This window comes from Dipodomys ordii, unplaced genomic scaffold, assembly GCF_000151885.1.
Source record: "Dipodomys ordii isolate 6190 unplaced genomic scaffold, Dord_2.0 Scaffold41, whole genome shotgun sequence".
In the NCBI taxonomy this organism is placed as follows: domain Eukaryota; kingdom Metazoa; phylum Chordata; class Mammalia; order Rodentia; family Heteromyidae; genus Dipodomys; species Dipodomys ordii.
Window position 1 is genome coordinate 1,795,851 of NW_012267257.1, and position 23,194 is coordinate 1,819,044.

Sequence of the window (23,194 nt, forward strand, 5' to 3'; positions counted from 1 at the left end):
ATAGCAGCAAAAGGAAACATACAATAAATGATAATATAGGTGCCATCAGAGAGGAATGAGGGGCTGGAAGCATTGACAACTCCGAGCAGGAAGCTTTAAGGAAGGCTCGTTCCTGTCAGCCTGGCTATAGAACTGGCCAGCCTGGCTCCAACTGGAGCCTGAAAACTTTCTAACTGGTGGGGGACCAATTGCAAGAAAACACACAGAATGCTACATGTGGAGAACAGGTTCCACATCCACCCTCCACAAGCATCCTGGGCAGTACAAGCTTGGTGGCACTGAGGGAGCTTGTCAGCCCATTCAGGGCAGGCTGGGTAGAAGCCTTACAATTCCAGAGGATGTTTATTGCTTCAGAGACCCCAAGGATGGTGCCCCCCTCGAGTTGGGTCTGACACAAGAATCTTCCATTGGTAAGAGGTGAGGAAAGGAGCAGATTTTTTTTCTTTGTAACCTGACATCTTAGCTCAGAGCAATGGGCATTGGGGCTAATATTTGGGAGATGGATGGAGAGTTGAGAGCAAGAAGGCAGATGGTATAGATTCCCTGGCTTTACCGGGCTGTCCACAATCTGCATCTTCAGGGTAGGCTCAAGCCTACTACTCTCTTCTCTCTGCCCTCTTCCAACAGTGTAGCAACTCAACATAAGGGTATGCTGTTAGTGCTATCTTTGCTTCTGTTCCCTGAGCATCTGGTCAACCACCAGCCCTTCACAATAAAGCAAATATTTCTTAGTTCTTTGACTTTCTATTCTGCTTCAGTTTAACAGACCTGAGTTTTGTGGCAGAGACTTTTACAATTGTCCCTGATGGGAAGAAATTCCCACAAATAAAGAGATTGGATCTCTGCGAGCCTATTGGATGTTTGTGCTAAGTTATTTCTTACTTGTAAAGTGAACTATCTCATAGAAATATTCAGCATCTGTTTGACAAACATATGATGAGATTACAGGGTGTATAGATTTGTAAAGCAAAATGTGGCTTGCTTTCACAAGTGAGGTTATTAATCTTAAATTATACAGAATGAGTTAGGACTATTTTTTTAATCAGGATCTCCTCTTAGAACTATATCTTTGGATTTTATACACAGCACAGAGCTGTTTTGTTTGTTTCTTATTTTGTGACATCTGTAGAATATATTCCATGCACTAAAAGGCACAATATAGAATTATCAGAAATTTTAAACAATAAGAAGTTAATTGAAATTTTCAGTGGAGGCAAACATTTCTGAAATCTTTTATAAAATACTTTCCTAATTTGTTTCCACCCTACTCACTTTTTCCTTACACAGCCACCTGGCTGATCTTTCTGAAACATAAACTGATCATTCTCTCCAATTGAAGGACATTTAATACTTCTCTGTTAGCCAGGTGCTAGTTGCTCACACCTGTAATCCTAGCTACTCAGGAGGCTGAGATCTGAGGATTGCGTTCAAAGCCAGCCTGGGCAGGAAAGTCCATGAAACTCTTATCTCCAATAAACCACCAGAAAACCGGAAGTGGCGTGGTGGCTCAAGCGGTAGAGCACTCGCCTTGAGCTGAAGAGCTGAGGGACAGTGCTCAGGCCCAGAGTTCAAGCCCCACAACCGACAAAAAACAAAACAAAACAAAGTCTCTATTGTCTACAGAATAATGTTCAACTTCTTAACATAGTTCATAAGTCACTCCCTCCCCACCCCATGAGCCTCTGCCAGGGGAATCCAGTTGGTAAGTTATTCATCTGCTCCCCCAAATTTCATTGACACTTTTTTTTGTTATATATGCATGAACACAAGGCAAAAGACAACCAAGACATTCTTCTCAGGTTCTCTTTCTCCATAAAGTAGTATTGGAACAGGGCAGCAAATATCCTAGGCCATTGGTCCAACTGTGATGGGAGAGGAACCAACACACATATAGCATGGAGGGTTGTGGTCAGGAGAGACCAAGCAAGTGCTGCCTTTGCTTCAGGTATTGGCATGATTCTACACATAGGTAACTATGCTTGGGTTCCTTGTACAAGTGTTGAAGACACACTCCCCTCCTCTCCAGTGTGCTCAGATGCATGTCACCAAGTAGGCTTAGTGCTAGAGTTCTAGCTGCTCTCCTCAGTCACATGAAGTCTGTGAGACTGGGAGCCCTACCTAATGTGGTAGAATGTGTAGTAGCTCCTAGAGAAAGATATGAAAGGGTTTCTTACTACTAGAGCAATATTCTTTCAAACCAAAGTTCCCCCTCACCCCCGACCAAGTACTAGAGTTTGAACCTAGCGCCTCACACATGTAATCTACCACTTGAGTAATGCCTCCACTCAACTTTTTACTGGTTATTTCATAGATGGAGTATTGCAGACTTTTTTTGCTCAGGCTGGCTTTGAACCATGATCCTCTGGATCTCAGCCTCTTGACTGGCTAGGATTATAGATATAAGCCATTGATGATTGGCAACTTATCCTTTCTTAAGATAGTGCCCAGCCAGTATAACCTGGACTCTGGGATTTTGTGAGGAGACAATGTCAATTCCTTTTTCAAAGCCAAGCTACAGTGTAGATTCTAAGTTTGTCCCCTAACTTGGCTACAAGCTTAGTGAGACCTCCTCTTCCTCCTCTTCCCCTTCCTCTTCCTCCTGCTCTTTTTTCTTCTCCTCTTCCTTCTTTTTGTCGGTCATGGGGCTTGAACTCAGCTTGGGAGAGCTTCTATGCTCAAGTCTGGCACTGTCTATCACTTAGAGCCACAGTGACACTTCTGGTTTTCTGGTGGTTAATTGAAGATAAGAGTCTGATAGACTTTTCTGCCCTGACTGGCTTCAAACTGTGATCCTCAGGTCTCATCCTCCTGAGTAGCTAGGATTACAGGCATGGACCACCAGTGCCCAGTTCTGCGAAACTTTCTAATAACTAAAGTTGACAGCTATCAGTTCTGATGGAGTTGATAAACTCTACAATACACACATTCATCTGCAAAATGGAGTCCTTCTTTCTGCAACTAGAGAACCCGGATAGTGGTTGAGGGTTCTGAAGAAGAAATGACCCTTCAGAGATGTCCTAAGTTGAATGAGAGAGCACTGAGCCTTTAGACATCCATGTTAGATCTGTGAGTCATCTCAGAAGTCAGCACGGCCTTGGACAACATTGCCTTGCTCAGCAGCTCAGAGTAGAAGAGGGGATGAGGCTAATGTAAAGTGAAATAATTGTGCATAGTAAATTTACTAACTTGTGCTTTTTATTCCCCATAGCATCTTTTTATGGTGAGAGCTACGTGGAGCTCCACATCGTAGAAGTTTCCTCTGAGCTATCTCTTCGATTAAAGTTTCAAACCAGCCAGCCATGGGGGTTACTTTTCCTTGCAGCTGGGAAAAATGATTATTGCATAATAGAAGTTGTATCAGGAACTGTACAGGTATGATTTTTCAAAAATCCTCAAGATAAACAGGCATTCATATATTAAGAGATGTAAGTGATAAATAGAAAAATCAGCTGTACAAATTTATTACTATTTTCTCGCTGGTATACTGTGATATGCTATTTGTAACAGATGGAATCTTTCTCCATTTTTGCCACCATGTCTTAAATAAATAAATAAATAAATTTTGTGTTGGCCTTGGGGCTTGAACTCAGGGCCTGGGTACTATTCTTGAGTTTCATTTTGCTCAAGGTTAGTGCTTCCAGCTTGTTCTGAATAGTTTATTGGAGATAAGAGTCTCATAAAAATTTCTGCCTGGGCTATCTTTGAATAGCGATCTTTAGATCCTGAAGAGCTAGGCATGAGCCACCAGCACCTGACTATGTCTTAAATATTTTGACTTTAAAGTTTTCTTACTTCCATATGTAGTTTATAAGTGTAGAAAAAGTCTTTATGTCCAACCTCAACTATCCATCTTCCTGTTTTCTGTTGCTGTAACAAAATAATTGAGGCCGGGTAATTAACAAAAGAAAGACATATGTTTTGACTCATGGTTCTGAGGTCTAAGCTGGAATCTGCTTGGCTTTTAGTGAGGGCTTTGTGGTAGAAGGAAGCAATTGGTGAGGGGGGGTGGCAAGGAAGCAGACTTTGCTTTATAACGTGATATGACTAATCGACTCCCACAAGAGAACTCAGCTGGTGCTGGGGACTCACACCTGTAATTCTAGCTATTCAGCAGGCTGAGATCTGAGAATCATGGTTCAGAGCCTTCCAGGGCAAGAAAGTCCATGAAACTCTTATTTTCAATTACTTACCCCAAAACCTGGAAATGGAGCTGAAGCTCAAGTGGTAGAGCTCTAGACATGAGCAAAAATGCTTAAGGACAGCTCTAGGATCTGAGTTCAAGTCCCCACTCCCCATCTTCCCCCAAAAAAGAGATAAGAAAAAAAGAGAACTCATTCTCAAGAATGAAAAACATGAATCTCTTTAACAACCTAATCATTTCTTTGAGACCTCAACACTTCTCAACACTGCTGCAGTGCAGAATAAGAGTGAACATTAGTTTTGGTGGCTACAAAGTGTAGTGGTTTCATTTTCTCACCTGCACACTATGAAATGAAGACCTTGAGGAGATTTATTAATTGTAATTCATTTCTCTTTCAGGTGAGAGTGAATTGGGACACAGGTGAACAAGCACTCCTTTCTGAGCAAAGACTTCGTGTGGACAACTTGGCTTGGCATTTGGTGGAATTGTACTGTGTTCAGGAAAATATTTTCTTGGTTATTGACAAATATTATGAGACAACTGGCCAAATAGTTGGTGGGATACATAATTTCAACTTTCACCACGGAGTCTATGTTGGAGGCCGCCATGGGGGACTCCATGTCCCTTACCTAGATGGCAAGATCCCCAACTTCCGTGGATGTATGCAGGATGTGATGTTGAACCAGAGGGAGATTCTGATGTCCCTTAGATCATACCCTGGATTTAAGAAGATCCACGAGGTTTCCCTGGGATGCAGCGATGAGTTTTTTGCTGGGGAGGATGAGGCCATCAATTTCTTTAGCTCTAGATCCTATGTCGCCTTTCCAGAATGGAAGGTACATGGAGAAGGGCGATTAGGATTTGCTTTGCGAACTGGAATTCAGCAAGCCTTACTTTTATTTCAGTCAGGTAGAGAAGAAAGTTTCGTTGCCTTGGAAATACATGAAGGTCGGTTGAAAGCTCATGTAGGAAGGAGTAAAAATAAATCTCAGCTTTCTTCTCATAGCTTAGTTAGTGACAACAAGTGGCATGTTATTCACCTCAAATTCACGGGGAGGTATCTACACCTCATGGTAGATAAAGAAGGGGTGAGGCTGCTGCTGTCTTCACAAAGCGTACCATTTGTATCTGATGGCCCTCTGTTTGTGGGAGGTCTCCATGACCAAATGTGGGAGCAGGTGAAGAGGTTAGAGCTGGCCTCTGTGAAATCTGCTCGAAGAATAATCTCTTTGAAAGGGTGCTTACGAAGCCTGGAAGCCAATTCAGAAAAGAGAGCATTAAGGGATGCTCTTGTTTCCAAAGACATTTCTACTGGATGCAAAGCGAAGGCTATCACCGATGCAAATCTTTCTTGGACTGCAGCAACAAGCCAGCTTCCATCAGAGCCATCCCATTCCACTTCAGTCCCCCGAGCCATCAAGCCTTTACTTCCACGGAAAAGTAGCTACGTTTTGGTTTTAAATAACTTGGAGGTCCAAGAAGGTGGACGAGCCTTACTAGAAGAAAAGCATATGATGGTGAATGTGAAACTTAACAATTTGAGTATCAATTATTCTCAAATACTATTTAAAATAGAGGACATGCCTACTCATGGGTTGCTTCAATTAGATGTTTCACCTCAGCAAGAAATGGAAAAAGTTTTCACTATGTTAGATTTGTGGCAAGGGAAAGTGTGGTACATACATGATGGTTCAGAAGGTCTTACAGATTATTTCACATTTTTTATCTATTCCAGCACCAAGCAGGAAATACCATTATATCAGCAGGACTGTGTTCCACACGTGTTTAACATTACTGTCATTCCAGTGAATGACCCCCCGCATCTTAAACTCCCAGAAGGTAACTTGTTTCTCCTGTTTGAGAACTCTAAAAAGCAACTGACAACAAATATAATCCAGGTGTCAGACCCGGACACTGATTCTTTGAGTCTTAGTTTCTCAGTTCTTGGCAACTTCAATGCAGAGGCTGGGTATTTAGAAAATGCCAATGATCCTGGGGAAATCATTCATGGATTTACCTATTTGGATTTAAAAAACGGCCGTGTGTTCTATGTGCACAGGGGTCATCAAAACGCTCGGATTGTTTTGAGAGCCAGTGATGGTGAGCTAGTTAGCAATATCGGAGTATTACGAGTTATGGCTCTTCCATGGGATTTTGAAGTGGCCCACAGAACTGGTGTGGCTGTTCTACAGGGTGGCACTGTTCTGATTACCCAGGGTAATTTGTCTGTGGAGGTGAATGGGGAGCAGCATGAGATGGAGACTCATTATATTATTACTCGCCCACCTCAATTTGGCCAAATTGAGTATCAGGGGTCAAATGGAGGATGGAAACAAGTTAATACCTTTTCTCAGCACTCCATTGACCAGAGTCAGGTTAGGTATCATAGTACATTCAAAGATCTGCAGCAAGAAAACATTACAGATCACTTTAAGTTTAAAGTTCATGTAGAAGGAAAAATGAGCAAAGAGCTCATGTTTCCTGTGACTATACAATGGTTGAAGTTCACACTTCTGAAGAATGTGCCTCTAGAGATCAGGAATACACACAAACAAGTATTAAATGCTGATCATTTGCAGGCTGCAACAGAAGGTGTGGAAGTAGCCGAGAGGGAATTACATTTTAAGTTGCTGACCCCACCTAAGAAAGGAAAATTGCTACTCGGCAGGGAAGTTCTTAAAAGAAACTCAATCTTCAGCCAGAAAAATATTACAGACTCTAAGATCAGTTATGAACCTCAGGAGAGGCCGAGAGAAGACTCACAGGACAGTTTCAAGTTTTTGATTCTTGCCGAACACATAGAATCAAAAGAGTATACTTTTGGGATAAATTTCAAGGCAAATAAGTCACACATTACTTTAACAAACAAAAAACTATTTGTAAAAGAGGGAGAAAGGAAACTGATTACAAAATCAGAATTGTTTGCTCAAACCTGGGACAATCAGAGTTTCCAATATCAAGTCACCCAGAATCCTCAACATGGAAGGCTGACATTGATGAACTTTCTTGAGTCTCTGGAAAGTCTGGACAATATTACTACATTCACTGATCAAGACATCTTGGGCGGACGACTCATGTATATTCATGATGACTCTGAGACGCGGTGTGATGAATTCTTCCTGGTGGCCTCTACCGAACGTCCAGACCAAGAGGGCATGGCTGGGGATCTTGACCCAGAGCCCTTGTCTACAGAAATCAAAGTCAGAATTTCTGTGGAGTTGAAGAATGATGAGAGGCCAGTGCGTGTAGTGGATAAAGTATTTCATGTTGTGCGGGGCAGCCAGCGCCTACTGACCCTGGGCGATCTCTGTTACCATGACCCTGACGTAGATTTCGATGATGGACAGCTGCTGTACATTCGACGAGGCATCCCCAATGGGGACTTGGTCCGAGCCAGCCACCCCATGCAAAAGCTCCACCAGTTCCGGCAGGAGGACCTGCAGGAAGGGCGAGTGCTCTTCAAGCACCAAGGGGCTGACTCTGCCCGCTTTGTGCTGTTTGTGACAGATGGTGTCCATTACACACCATCCCTTCTTGAGGTCAGTGTGTCAGAGCCCTATGTCCACATAGTCAGCAACACAGGGCTGCTGGTACAGAGGGGAAAAGGCAGTTATCTCACCACAGCAAACCTGAGTGTCACCACAAATCAAGATGTGCGAACAGATCTGGAGGTAGAGTTTCATCTCGTGGGGCCTCCAAAGCATGGCAGAGTCCTGGTCAACAATTCTGTATCCTACTTGTTTTCCCAACATGACCTGAAGCAGAGATGTGTGATGTATAAGCATGATGGTGGTGGCAACTTTGACATATTCAACCTGTCAGTGAGAGTTAAAGATATAGACTTGGTAGTGGGGGTCCACGTGTCTTTAGAAGATCATCATCAGCTAGCTCAGATTCTGCACAGCAAGACATTTGTAGTTGAAGAAGGAAAACCTATCAAATTGAGCTTTCAGGTAGGTGTTAAGCTAAGATTGAGCATTCTTATCTCTTACAACCACAGGGGCCAAAAATCTATTTATTTGCTTCTGAAATGTATTTTTGTGTCTATTGTATATGTGTATGTAGGAGTATTTATTTTTTATTCTCTTCTGGCATTAGTAGCAAAGGTGCACCATTGAAAAGAAAAGTTGGAAGGCTTCATGAGTTTGGTGCTATCAATTTTCCTACAATTGACAGTGGTTTTGTTTAGTTTCTTGAAGCTGATGGATGAAATTAGCCTAGAACAGTGGTATACCAGGGATGGGATCAAAGCTACCTAGTTTCCTCAGGTACTTACCTGAAAACTTGGTGTAGACACAGCCTTGTGGGTCAGGGTGTTCTTTTTTGGGTAATTCTGTGTAGGGTCAAGGGTGAGTAAGTTGATTGATGATAGCTGACCATAAAAAGCAAACTATTCTCAATCTACCTTCAGGACTGCAAACAAGATTACTAACTTCAACAACTATTACCAAATAGAAAAGAATCCCAATTAGAATCTTAAGATAGTTCCTGTGTAAGTTTTGCCACTAGGGGGCATATACATTCTAGTGACTGCAAATCAGTTGTAATCACATTTTGTGATGGATTTTGCTGAATCCGTAAATTAAAACTGTATGGAAAGTGCTGATCTACCTAAAATGGGGAAGAAAAAATTTTCCTCTATGTCGTTAAAATGTTAGTGATTCAACTTCCATTTTCCCCTATATTCTGTTGTTTTTCTTAGAACATTTTATTTCCTTCACCAGAATTTTCTGAGTGCTGAGTTTTTGCTGCTCTGTGTCATTGCTTGTTATTGCATTTTGTAGCTACTGTAGTGTTGTGGCCCATTGTTTTTCTTTCTTTGTGATCAGGGCTGATATTTAAAGGACTGACATAGACACCAGATCAGAACTAGGCTTCTAATCGTAATCTAAGGCATTGTGGACATTGATAGAAAACAATTTAGTTTATCATATTGTTGACTCATATTTTCTAATATGTTTTTCTTTGTGTGTATGAACTCAAGGCTGGGAACAAAGACAATCTTCCTTCAGAACTAGTGTTCATAGTCCGAACTCCACCTATGTATGGATATCTCCAGAAATCTACACAAGAAGGCAACGATATGGGTACAGATGCAAAGTTCCTTTTGAGTTTTACCCAACAGGACATGGATGATGGCATTATCCTTTATGTACAGACAGATCCTGGCCAACAACAGGATCACATTTTTCTGGATGTGACTGCTGGTCCCCATGTGTTAAGTGAAGTAGAAATCCTGTTGGACATCATCCCTAAGTGGATTCCCCTGGAGGTACAGAACTTTACAGTTCTAGAAGGTGGATCCAGGGCACTTCTGAAAGACTACCTCAAAATTCCTGGCAAATACTTTGAGACAGTTGACTGTGAATTTGTTCTACTTGAACCACCAAGACATGGAAATGTCGAAAGTTCTAATTTTCCAAGAGAGAAGTTAATGAAATTTACCAGGAAACAGGTAATTAATCTCAGTGAATGCATTTGGCAATGTTACAACTGAGAAAACACATTGAGTATCATTTAGGCTTTAGACGTGATGGGATCTTGAAGGTTATTTGGTCCAGTCCCATCAAATATCCAACCATTACTTGAACATCTTCAGTGATGCTTATTCTTTAGGCTGCTATAGTATTTGGTATTGGAAATCTCCCCTAGACCCTGGCTGTAGTAGACCACAGAATAAATCATACTTCTCTTCATGAAAGCTTTTTCAATATTTGGAAGAAAACATCATCCAATTTCCCCGAATTTTGTTTTCTATAGATGACACTCTTCTAGTCTTCTAACTTTTGCAGATTTACCATGAGTTTACTGGACCACCCTGACTACTCAGTTCTTTATAAGTACCATATTACTACACCCAATATTTTGCTATTTGGGGAATTTTAACTCATTTGTTTCCTTATTCAGATGTTTATAGAGTACATAGTCTGTCAGGCCCTGTGTCTGGCATATCGGTGTTCAGTATCAGTGTTCAAAGTGGCTGAGTTCTTGCAATCAATGAAATGGATTCAACTTCTGATCTGAAGTCCAGTCAGCTTAAATTAACCAAGATTGATTCTAGCATGCTATCAGGTTTATTAATTGTGAGACAGACTAGTATTGTTGTTGGATTTTACTTTCTTGTTTACTTCCTTAAAAAATTTTGAGAAGTAGTTTGTAGTTCTCCACCATAAACCTCTAGTAATACATGCTGTGTTGGTACTGGGGCTTGAACTCAGGGTCTGGGAACTGTCCTTTAGCTTTTTTTGCTAAATGCTAGCATTCTATAACTTGAGACATACTTCTAGTTCCAGCTTTTTGCCGGTTACTTGGAGACAAGAATCTCATGAATTTTTCCTGTCCAGGCTAGCTTCAAACTGTGATCCTCAGGTCTTAGCCTCCTGAATAGTTAGGAATACAGGCATGGGCCACTGGTGCTCAGAAAGACCAAAACTTTATAACATGTCACAGTTTCCTACAAATTTGTTGTGTTCTTTAATTTCAGGCCAGCAGACCCATCTCCAATGCATTGGCCTTCAGATTAATATTAAGTGATTCATAATTTTGGAACATGTCCTTTAATTGCTGAAATGATGTTTTTCTCCAGGAAGGTTAACCTAGAGATGATTGCTAATTAAACACTATTGCTTTTAAAGTGTTTTTCACTTAAATCTTTTCTCATATTTTGATCAATGCCACTTTCCATGTTTGTTTTCAAATAGCTTCAGATAGTGTGCAGGCTTATACTGTGGAATTTTTCTGTCCATGAATTCCAAAGAATTTCTTGTAGCATCTGTGTTTGAATGGCCACAAACTTCCTTTGAGAACCTAACTGAATTTTTCAACCTTTGTTAAAAACATATCTGAGCTATCAAAAAACTACTCTAAGAAAATGTGTCACTGGAATCATCAAAGTTGAGCTGCTAAAAATTTTGGCTGTATTTTATTAATACAAACACAATCCCAAGAGGCTTTTTTTTGACACAAACACAATAGGTTTTTTATTGTTAAATTACTAGGGTACCATAAGCAGAGCTAAAAGTAAAAGGATTGATCTATTTGTGCATTCACATTTTCATGTCCAAGAGGCTTTTTCCTGAAGTTTAGCAACTCCTTTTGGGATTTGGGAGTTCTTTGCTAATATATGTTTGGATCACATATTCACCCAAACTAAGTACCCCTCTCACTCTAAAATTCTCTTGCTCTGATTTTGGTTGTGTTCTCTTTTGTATTTGTACCAGGGTCTTAGAGTCATGAAAGGCATTCTGATCAACATTGTCGTTGTTACAGTGCAAGAGAAATAACTAAGTCATTGGATGACTATTTCAGAATGAAAATTAAAATGATGATATCTCACAGGGATAAAAATATTTGCATTTGAATTGTTATAGTTAGGGAGAGCTGCTTTGATAGGATGATTTGATCTCAAAGTATCTGAAGGTCAGTTTGTCCATAGGAGATTCATGGTAGCTAGTCATGAATAGTATCCCTTATGAGATGCACGAATCTCCCAACCACATATATGCCAAAGGAAAAGGAGCAGGATTAGGAGGCAGAAGATAATTACCTAATATATGACAAGTAAAAGACTAATATATTCTTACTTAGAAAAAATACTGAAGGGAACTTAATAGTTTCCCTGGTTATTATGTCTTAAAGGAGAGAAGTTTCAAAGCCTAGCTCTAACTACTGACAATTCAGATTGTCCAACAAAGCAATCAGCAACTTCAAAAATTATTCATTTGAAATAATCAAGGAGAGCACAATCTGCATTGTGGCGTTCCATTGATGAGAAGGCTCAATTCTGTTATTGCATCATGCTTTAGAGTTAGGAATGGCATTTGAACCCAACTCTTCAACATTCTCTTCACTACACACAAAGTTCAATCATTCATTAGCTCCTTACATTCACTTGCTAGATGTAGTGTTATTTCAGAAAATGTATACTATCCATCACAATTCACTCTCTGATTATCAGACTCAGACTGCACTGGATGAGGACATGCTTTCACATTTTCAAGAGATTCTTAAAGTGAGGATTTCTTTTATAGTAACTTATCAAAATGTAGACGCTCATTTTATCAAGTTGATGATTTTTGTTGTTGTTGGTTTTAGGTGGAAAAAGAATTGATTTATTATGTTCATGATGATAGTGAGGAGCTTCTGGACAATTTCACCATCTTTGCAAATAGCTCAGCACTTAGGAAACAGAGTATACCTCAAACTATCTTTGTGACTGTTGAATCTGTAAATGATGAAGCTCCAGTAATAACAGCCAATAAAGTCCTCCAGGTAAATAATGCATGTTTTAGACTTCACAAGAGAACCTTGGGGTATCAAACTGATTATCATTTCTATTGTTTATGATACTAAATGTACATGTGTATGTAGTTGACATATTCCCACTGGCTTAAAAATACATTACTTTTTTACCAGTACCTGTTGGGTACCTGTTGGGAGATGGTGAAGAATCCCATTGGTTTTCTCCTTGTTGTATTTGTCAAGTGGGAAGCAATCACATTGTCCTCAATGAAGCATAGGATTTTCAAGGTGGGTGAGGAAGGTGTCTATATGGGTCATTGATCACCAGGCAGATGGCATGATGGGTAAGAGAGCAGGTTTGTGGTAAACAGATCTGGGTGAGAGTCCCTGCTTCCTACTTTCAGACATGCAACCTTGACCAAGTTATTGACCTCCTAAATTTGCGTTTGTTCGGGTTGAAAGGAAGCAGGAGGAGGCAGAGTTGTGAGGAGTAAATGTTAAGATGATGTAAGGCTCTCACATATCCTTATATATAGGTAGTGCTCAATGAATTTAAAAAATAGGACTCACCATTTTGGAGGTAAAATAAGGCTATCACACAATGGTATGACGGTAAATTGTTAGACTGGGAGCTTCAATCCCTCTTCACTCTGGGAATCCCTCAAAGTTAGTTTCAGGTGTCTACAGATGCAAGTCTCTGGATCTAGAGTTCACTTGAGGTAGTATCTGCTAAGATGTTTCTGCTGCCAGCACTAAGAGGCGATTGAGCCCACCAGCCCTCCAGCAGTGGTTCTGGTGAACGCATGTGTTGTAGTTTACACTCAAGCAAGCCAAAGCTTTCATTCAATACATTTTCTTGGTTTTAACTTATACTTTATGTCCCATTTTCTAAAAAATTGGGCATGAACAAATCTAGCTTGGAGAACAATGATAACAATCATAATAGTAAATGTCCATCAAAAAGTACTAGCTATCAGTACATGGCAGAAGCTACTGTTATTATTGGATGAGGTCACCATCACGGTTAAATGCCAGGCTCAGGATAGAACAGCACAGACTGGTGACTTACTTATATATGCTGCTTTTATCTGTGCCTATGCAGAGGTAAAGGAAATATTTGTTGAAGGAATGAATAAATGAAAGTATAAACTGTCAATTTCCCCAACACTGTTCATGTTTTTCTAAACAAGGCTTTTGCCTCGATTCTTTCTTCCTTTGTTGTGGCTGTGTTTCTGGGAGAATCTCTAGCCTTCTACATGCAGAACCTCTAGTAGATTTATTTACTCATCCAGCATCTAGACATGGGAATCTGAATGTGTTTACCTTGCAATCTGATTAAGAGAAATAGTCCTACATATGTTTTTAGCCTTGCTTATACCACTTAGAAGGGAAAAGAGTAAACAAAAGATTCTGTGGAAGTTGAAACAAAGCTGGGGGGTCAGAGCAGAAAATGCAGGGCTGAGGTTCCATCTGGTGCTGGCGCTTGTCCTTGGGTGGGAAGAACTTGAAAATATAGAGAGGAATTTCTTTTGTTGTCATATTGACTGGGACTGGAAGATGCTACTGGATTTAATGCCAAAGGACCAAGAGTGCTTTAATATCTTATACTATGTTGTTAAGTTCTATAAAAAATGCTCCACTCAGATTGGCAATAACATCCTGTTAAGAAACACTCCAGGTCAAGAACATGCAATTATGATCCATGGGTCTAACCAGGCTAACTTTCTGCTTATGTATATGGTCTACCAGTTCAGAACGATTTTTTAGTGCTGGTCTTGGGGCTTGAACTCAGGGTCTGGGTGCTGTCTCTGAGTTTTTTTGCTCAAGGTTAGCACTCTTACCACTTGAGCCACAGCTTCACACACACACACACACACACACACACACAAACTGAGCTAGGCTAAAAGTTTATGTAAGGGACATATGAAAACAAATAATTGTAGAAAGATGATCTTCCTGTGCCATCAGGAAGATGAGTACTGGGAGACTCATATGAGGGCTGAGCTGATCCCCGGCAAACTTTTCTGCATAGCTGATGGGAGGTGGCATGTGTCTGCTGCCCGCTCTAGGTTTGTTCTAAGAACAACATGCAGTAATCTGGTATTATTCACATAACCCTGAGACTCAGTTCTGTCTCAGGCTGACTTGTACGGCAGAGACCAGGCACTACAGGAGAGTCCTTCCTGATCTCTGGTTAATGAACTTGATAGGTTCTTTGTGCTTCCTTTTTAGCTGCTTCTCAGTCCACATTCTCCCTATCCCCCTCCCCAACACAGGCACTTACTGCAGTCATTCCAACTGAGCTTACTCTGAAAAGGCATCTAAGTAGGCTGTTGGCTGGAATGATGAATCTTAGCTGTTACAGCTACATTATATACAGTTATACAAGTTCACATTTATTGTGTGTTTACAGAGCATGGCCTCTTCCATAACTAATACTATTTTCACAGACCTTCCAAGGAGCTGCTATGATTCAAAACTTTATTAATCAGAAAGGAAAGACACTGAGGCACAGAGTGGTTATAAGGGAAGAAGCAGGCCTGAAGCCAAGTCTCACCACCATGCTCTGACACCTTTCCCATTACTCCTGACTGGCTGAGCTCTTCTGCACGTGCATATCATCACAGGATGTTTTTATTAGTAAGAAAAAAGCCAAAACCTTTCCAAAGCTTCTGTGCTGCTCTTGCTCCTGTACAAGTGGCTTTTAAGGAACCAGGTGTATGGCAGTTGAACCCATACATGGGGCTTTCCAGGTATTTCAGGAGAAGGTTTGATGCTTTGCTGCATGGTGAAGAACTACAGGATAAGAATTGTTTAGTGAATGAAAAGGTCAAAATCTAAGAAGATAGACATGAAAGACTGAAGTTGGCTGAGGAAAGAGAACTAAGAAGAAAGGCTATGTTGGGCTCAGCTTTAATTTGCAAGGTTCCCCTGGTTGTAAAATGAGCTATCAATGTATTCACAGCTTTATTATGTTCAATATACCTGTCCATTTAAGATGCCCACATTCAAATGTAAGGCAGAAATGCATGCACTAGACTTTTCATTCCTTTAGAATTAGGGAAATGTATTTTCTAATATGGCTGTGAGGCTGCTCTATAGGTCTTTGCAGACTGCCTCCCTACAACATTAATACAAGAGTATGTTGTGTCAAGACAAAAAATAAAGGATAAAATAGGTAAGGTATCTATAGGTAAGGACCATGTTCTTTTTCTTCCCTTGTTACCAGGGCAGTGAGCATCCAGCCAGTAAGTATACAACTTCCTGGTTTTGAGATATGTGTGACTTGATGTTGGTGCTTTCTGAATTTATTCTCTTATTTATCTTATAAAAGAAAACATGTTTTCGTCTTTGAAGAGTTTGGATTAAAATTAGGAGATTGGAGTTCTAGAAACCGTATTTGTCGACTTGAGTAACATCTCACTGGATTTCATTTTCTTTAGTTGCAAAGCCCCAGGAAGGGTTGGTTTTGCTTGGTGATCTCCCACTTCCCTCGAAATCCTCTGTGATGGTATGGCCCTGAAGCCTTAGTGCTTCATATTCTGTGGTCCGGTACAATTGGCCTTGGATAGATAGAGAAGTTGCATCACCACCTGTCCATGAAAATCTGTCCATAGAGAGATGTTTTGGTTCATTTGACAAACAAAATTGTTTCCTCTTTGTTTACATTATTACTGACATGAATAGATCCTTTTGGAGTTTATTGATTTCTAGTCATATGGTATAAAACTTAGTTGGAGGGCTTCTCTATAAGTGTGTGCTACTGCTGCTCTCAAATCTGATTGGACTATGGCTCTCCAGGACACATTCTCAGAGACCTTCCCTGACCCCAGAGGAAATAGCACTGTGCTGTTTTCTGTCTCTGGAACCTAATTTCATTTTCTTTTTAGTGCTCAGCATCCCATAATATTAAACAAAATCTCTTTTCTGTCTCTTCCCATAAGTGCAAGCTTCATTTGGAATGGACTTTGCCTAATTCCCTTTGGCATCCTTAGCACCTGGTATATTATCTAGAGGTTCAATAACTACTGGATGATCCTTATGTAACTTACAGTCCACAAGGATGACAATAAGAGTGTGTTTTGAATGGAGTGGTTATCACCCCACATCTCTGTAAAGCACTTGAGAAGGTGGAAGTCATTGATATTTCAGGTCCATTTGAAAGGAGGGCTGTGTATAAGAGATACCAAGACCACCCTCCTGACTTGTTGATATGCGAGGACACACAGAATCAGCATACTCATAGTTTATATGTATTTCAGCATCGAGTAGGAAGCAAAATCAGTAAATAAAAAAGGCTTCAGAGTAAAGTCTTGAGGACAGTATGTCAATCTCTGAGAATGCTTTACCAGTGAAGTCACACAGGGAACATGTAAATATCCAGAAAGTTGTGACAACACCTGCAAAGTATTTTTTTTTTAACCAAGGAAGCTATTTGATGCTGAGAACTGGGATTTTTTTTTTTTTTTTGGTGACAGAGGTGAGGGGCAGGGGGAAGTTTAGACAGGTGTGTACCCTCTATAGTATGTTCCAAAATCTCAGACTTCCAAGAGGAAAGCAAGTGTCTCACATAACCATATGGATTGTACAAACAGTTTTAGATCCAGTGAGCCAATCTGATCTTATAAGAACAGTTTAGAAAATTGTTCAACGGTCAAGTTCCCAAATGTCAGGCAATGTCACCAAGGTCACAGCAGAAAGGAAAAGCAGTGTGTTATCTCCTCTTAACTCTTTCCTGAATGAAGATGAAGAAGGATAAAGCAATTAGAGGATTCACTCATATGAATATTAGAGGGAAGGGCATTCCTGATGGAGGAACATTCCAGAACAAAGGGAGTGAGTGTGGGGTGAGCCTGGCATGTCTGAAGGTATGAAGTGACGGGAGCAGATGGCGGGAGGAGAACAGTGATAGATTATTAGGCTCCATGGTGAGAGCTGGTTTCTAGGCGTAACGACCCCCAGCGCCACGCAATTTTGTCTCATCAAGCTTTCAGAGATAATGATGGGGAAGCAGCAAGCACTCACTGAGCCCCTGCCATGAGTCAGGTGCCCTGCTATTGTGTCACCTACATGATGAAAAGATTTCTCATTTAATTCACGGAATGACTCTTGAAATCTAATAAGGCTTGACCAAGTTCAGAAGCAAGTGGGAGTTGAGCCTGAGTAGTCTGAACACAATCCATGCTCTGGATGCGTGATCTGTATCTGTGTTTTCAAATAAGTCTGGGTTAATATTTTTAAAACAAATGAAATAGAATGGAATAAGAGGTAGTATCTCAATGCCCTGTATTTAATGAGACCAAGTATTGTTTTGTGAAACTGTGACTTCAGCTGTATGTATATATGTGCTATGTGGCTGCATAAAACACATTCCTTATTTTAGATATAAATAAAAAGACATTGTAAGTCATGGATCTAGTAAAGCTAGATGCTTTTTATACATGTGGATCATTTTTTCTTTTTTTGTCATCCTTCTTCCTGTTTCTGGGAAAACCTGACCTTTTATGGGTCAAGTTAAGTCCTAGGAGTTCATCTGTCAAAATTTCTAAGCATCAGGACATCTAGAAAGTGAGGCCCCAGGGCAATTAGAGAATTGATACATATGATAACAATATGTATAGCCTGCTCTTCACACATTCTTTTATCAGGGTACTCTGCAACATGTAAGAGGTTGGTCCTTGTGTTCCAGGCAGGGGAGTCAGATTGTTGCCCTCGACTTTGAACTTTCCCTTCAATCACTCATCACCGCCTGCCAGGTTAATCCTCCCTGCTCATAACCCTGCCCAGCTTTGTTCTGTTCAGTGGGAAAGGAGATTGGGATAGGAGGATTATATCCCTAGTATAAATACCTGATGCAGTCACTTCATGGACTGTTATTGTGGTCCAACGTCATGGTGATGAAGGAAGGAGAAAGAATAAATTATAAAATTCCAAGAAAGGGGTGGGAAGGTGGTTCAGTGGTAGAGCGCTTGCCTTGCATGCATGAGGCCCTGGGTTCGATTCCTCAGCACCACATAAGCAAAAAGAAAAAAAGCCGAAAGTGGCGCCGTGGCTCAAGTGGTAGAGCGCTAGCCTTGAGCTGAAGAGCTGAGGGACAGCACCCAGGCCCAGAGTTCAAGCCCCACGACCAGACCCCCCCAAAAAAATAAAATAAAATTCCAAGAAAAAAGAAATAGAGATGAGCTATAATCACAGCATTGCTTGGCTATTATGTACAATACAGAGTGAATTCAATCGCTTCAAGGATTTTAAAGCAATGCAGTTTTGTGCCTTAAAACTTTAAAACATAATCACAATATCTATTATTAATGTCAACATTATTTCAACTTGGTGAAAAGAGCGTAGGCCAGGAACTGCTGTTGCTAATTTTGAAAACCTGAGTCACCAGTTAATGACCTCTAAATGACATGTAAGACATCCTTTTACTCTCTGTGTTTTTGTGTTTCATTTTAATTGGGGTGTGAGATCCCAATTAAAAATAATTGATATCCTTTATTACTAGACTATATAACAATCTTGGCAAATGAGCAGAGAAAAGCCTCCTGGAAAGATTGTGGTTTTGGCCATATTGCTGGTAGTTTTTAGGAATGGATCATCTTTAATACTATTAAAGAATTGTCAGTCTCAATATTTTTCTGAAAGCAAATGTATAAAACATATGCATTTTATCAAAACAATGCCTGTGAAAGCACATTTTCCAGTAATACATGAAAAGTTATGTTAATGAATTCTTTCCAGGCAACATTTCATATTTAAAGGATTATTTCTGACAGTGATTCCAAAGACCTTCATAGTGACAATCATAACCATTTACACAAGCATTTTGGTAACTAATACATAGTGTTTACTGCCTGACATTATATGCTCTTTATGTGACTCCTCAACAACTATATAGGAAGGCTATCATTTTTACTTTTAAGATGGGAAGTCTTTAGCACAGGGGAGGTTAGGTACTTGACCAAGGTTGAAGGAGGGAGAGCTGTGGTAGGTAGCAGGTTAAGAGGGAAAGATCATTTGAACTCATAGCCACAGTGCCCTACTGCATCTTCCTATGGTTATCATGACAGTGTCCAAGGACCTGGTGAAGTAGACAGTTTATTTCCATTTTAAGAAAATGGAACTTAAACGAGAAATAAGTGACAGCCAGATGATGTAGCTCAGAGGTAGAGCTCTGCCTAGCATTTACCAGACCCTCAGTTCCATCCCCAGCACTGACACACACACACACACACACACACACACACACACACACACACACACACACACACACATGAAAGATTAACAAAATCAGGCAGTGATAAGAAGATTGGGACAATTACTGGTTTGCAGATATGACTATCATAGACCTCCAGATTTTGTGCTGTTTATGACTTTCAGCCAGAATTTTCTCAGTAACAACAGATGATCTTGCACAGGCACTCATTCTCCTTACCTACCATCCGGGCATAGAGGAGGTAAAAGGAGACTCATTTCTAGTCTACTTGGGGAAAGGAGACGGAATGGGAGGTGGGAAGGGGATCCTGACAGCTTCTAGGATGCTGGATGGGAGTTCTAGATCAGAATTCTAAATGTGAATCTCTGTTCCAGCATTTTAAGTACACTTCTTTCACCTGTGATTAGAAAATTGCATTTTCTTCAGCCAGTGAATATCAGCAGATCTCTAAGGCCTTTCAATAGAATGAGGGTAAGTTGTGTCTTGACAAATTGCAAATATTAATTGGAGTTTGAACATTTGGGGGTAAGTCTCTTGCACCTTACTCTGAAATATATTCTTACTGTGTGTGTACTTTTGTGTTAGGCATGACCAATGATTTTTATGCTTATCTGATAAAAATATTTGTTTCCACAAGGGAGCGCCATTATCCTATTTTTCAAGTTTCTCTTTTTTTATATTACTGTATGTTTTGTCTTTTTTTCTTTTTTTACACTCAAATGGAACAATTAACTTGTATTTTGGTTCTTTTTCTTTGTTTTTCTTTTTCAATACTGGGATCAAACGTAGTGCCTTCTATATGCTAGCCAAGTATAATACATCTTGAGCTACATCCTACTTGTTTCTGTTAGGCACTTAACATCACTATAAAAACTTTTGAGAGTTAAACATAGTGAAAGAATTATTACTGAAATGAGAGCTAAGGTCCTGGGTGGGTCAAACTTGGGGACAAAGAACTCATGAGCATTTCACAGACCTCATATGGAATTCAAAATAAAGGCTGGGTGTTGGTGGCTCATGCCTATAACCCTAGCTTACTTAGGATGCTAAGATCTGAGGATTGTGGTTCAAAGCCAGCCCAGGTAGGAAAGTCTGTGAAACTCTCATCTCTCATCAATTAATCACTAAAAAGCTGGAAGTGGCACTGTGGTTCAAATGGTAGATCACTTGCCTTGAGCACCAAAGTTCAGGGATAGTGCCAAGGCTCTGAGCTCAAGCCTCAGGACACTCTCTCTCTCTCTCTTTCTCTCTCTCTCTCTCCCTCTCCCTCTCTCTCTCTCTCTCTCTACACACACACACACACAGAGAAATCAAAAATAAAAACAATCCCCCCCAAAAGAAAAGCCACCACCACCAAAAATCCCCCAAAGCAAAAGTCGGGGTCTTTAATACTAGGTTCATAATTTGACTTAAATTCAATAATAATTAGGTTTCTAAACTCCACTAACATCCTCTTAAAGCTAAAGATGAATTTAAAAAATGTATCATATGTATCATTCTAGCTTCTAGTGTTGATTTTTCCTCTGGATATTCATTCTGTGAACTAGATTTCTTGGGCTATTAATCACCTGGATTAAAAAAGTACAAGGTCACTGTACTCCCCACCTATGTGAAATCTCCGTTGCCATGCACTGGGCCTCCCCTGAAGCACTGGGAGCTGCTAATTAAACTACATTTTATTTGAGTAGAAATGAGAGCCACAGGGCACTAGCATTTACTTTGTGCAGCAAGTTTCCTATTTGTTTTGGAGGCTGGTGTATTCAGAGGCTGGAGGGGGAAATGCGAGGCTCACAGTGGTACAACTGCAGTGGGAAATGCGCTTTGTCCAGCTCTTTTGTGCTCTGTGGTGGGGAAAAAAAAAGAGTCTAGAAGTTACAGGAAGAGAAATGACTGCACATGTCTAAGTTAGCTTGAGTCTCTGAAGAAATGAGAATTAGACATACGGACAAAACTGGAACAGATGAGTTTGACATTTTTGTTTTTAGACAAGCCAAATTGTTTTTTTTTTAACATTTTCATTTAAAAAAATTAATTTGACAACTTGAATGAAATGGAAAAACACCTTGAAAGTTACAAACTATTAATCCTCACTGGAGAAAATAAAGATAACCTGTTTAAGCCTATTCTTATTGGAGAAATTAACTTTGTTCTTAAGGCCATAGGACAAAGAAGATTTTAGATACAAATGGATTCATTGGTGAACTCTATTAGCGTCTATGAAAGACGTAATGCCAATTTTCACAAACTCTTGCATAAAATTAAGGAGAAAGAAGCCTGGCACAAGTGGCTCTTGCCTTCAAAGCTAGCAATTCAGGAAGTGAGCTCCAGAGAACTGCAGGTCAAAGCCAGCCCAGAACTGCACCAACTTGTTTATTTTATGGAAATCTTTCACTGGGTTGAGTGAAGGCTAACACCTTATAATCTGAATATTAAGTTGAAGTTGAATAATGTTTCTAGTTGTTACTATAAAGTCAGTGTCTTTAGAGCATGGGACTGGGGCGTCAGTGAGTAGAACCCACATGGCCAGGTATAGAAGCATCCGCTGACAATATCAGCATTGAGCAGATAAACTATGCCTCTCTTTGTGGAGATATAGAGTTAGACATAATCTGCATTGTGTACTAGAGAACAGCTTCTGTAGTGACAGTCATCACAACCAGAATGACTGTTAAGTAACATGAAAAAAATCGTATCTGGGCTTGGAGCTGTGGTTCAGGGATGGAACACTAGTCTGCCGTGTGAGAGGCTTTGGTTTGATCTGATCCCAAGCAAAAACCGCATACACACAGCAGAGACAGAGAGACAGAGACAGAGAGACGAGAGAGAGAGAGAGAGAGAGAGAGAAATGCTTAGAGTGAAGCTGATGAGGTAGATGGGTTACATAGAGCTAATATTTATTGAGAACTCTATATATGAGGGATAGTGGTTCTAAGTACTTTTAGATTAAATCATTCAGTATATATAAGCACCTTCATCATTACTGATGAGGAACATAAGACCCAGAGAAACTAAGAAATATGGCCAAATTCACAAAGCAAGGACTTGAACCTAGGCAGTCATTGGACAAAAACAAAATATAATGTTTGTGAATAACCTGAAAATGAGTTCTATGGAAGAATTCTGAGCAGTGCTATTGTTATTGGGATGTATTGTTCTTCAGCATAGTCACCTGAAGACTTAACCATGAAGTTGGGTGTATACATCTAATGTGTGTGTGTGTGTGTGTGTGTGTGTGTGTGTGTGTGTGTGCCTGCACACATATACACATGTACACATGGAGTGTATGGCAGTATTTATTTATTTGTTGGTTGTAGGGCTTGAACACGGGGCCTGGGTGCTGTCCTTGAGCTTTATTGCTTAGGGCTAATGCTCTACTACTTTGAGCCACAGCACCACTTCTAGCTTTCTGGAGGTTAATTGGAGATGAGAGTCTCACAGACTTTCCTACCTGGGCTGGCTTTGAACTGTGATCCTCAGATCTCAGCCTTCTGAGTAGGTAGGATTAAGGCTTGAGCCACCACCTGGTTTGGGAGTATTTATTTAAGTGCAATTACTTTGTGCTTTCATCCACAAACTTCCAAAAAGCTAATGATGACTCA

The 23,194-nt window shown here is 40.3% G+C and overlaps 1 protein-coding gene across 1 annotated transcript in view; it reads left to right on the forward strand.

Annotated features, from left to right (window-relative positions):
- Positions 1-214: 214 nt before the first annotated feature.
- The window catches only part of LOC105987294 (chondroitin sulfate proteoglycan 4-like), a 56,984-nt gene continuing 34,004 nt past the window's right edge, over positions 215-23,194 (forward strand). The window contains exons 1-5 of the mRNA XM_013018508.1: positions 215-410; positions 3,209-3,372; positions 4,540-8,094; positions 9,126-9,596; positions 12,236-12,412. Of these exons, the coding sequence (XP_012873962.1) occupies positions 215-410; positions 3,209-3,372; positions 4,540-8,094; positions 9,126-9,596; positions 12,236-12,412 (4,563 nt within the window). The remainder of the gene's footprint in view (positions 411-3,208; positions 3,373-4,539; positions 8,095-9,125; positions 9,597-12,235; positions 12,413-23,194) is intronic.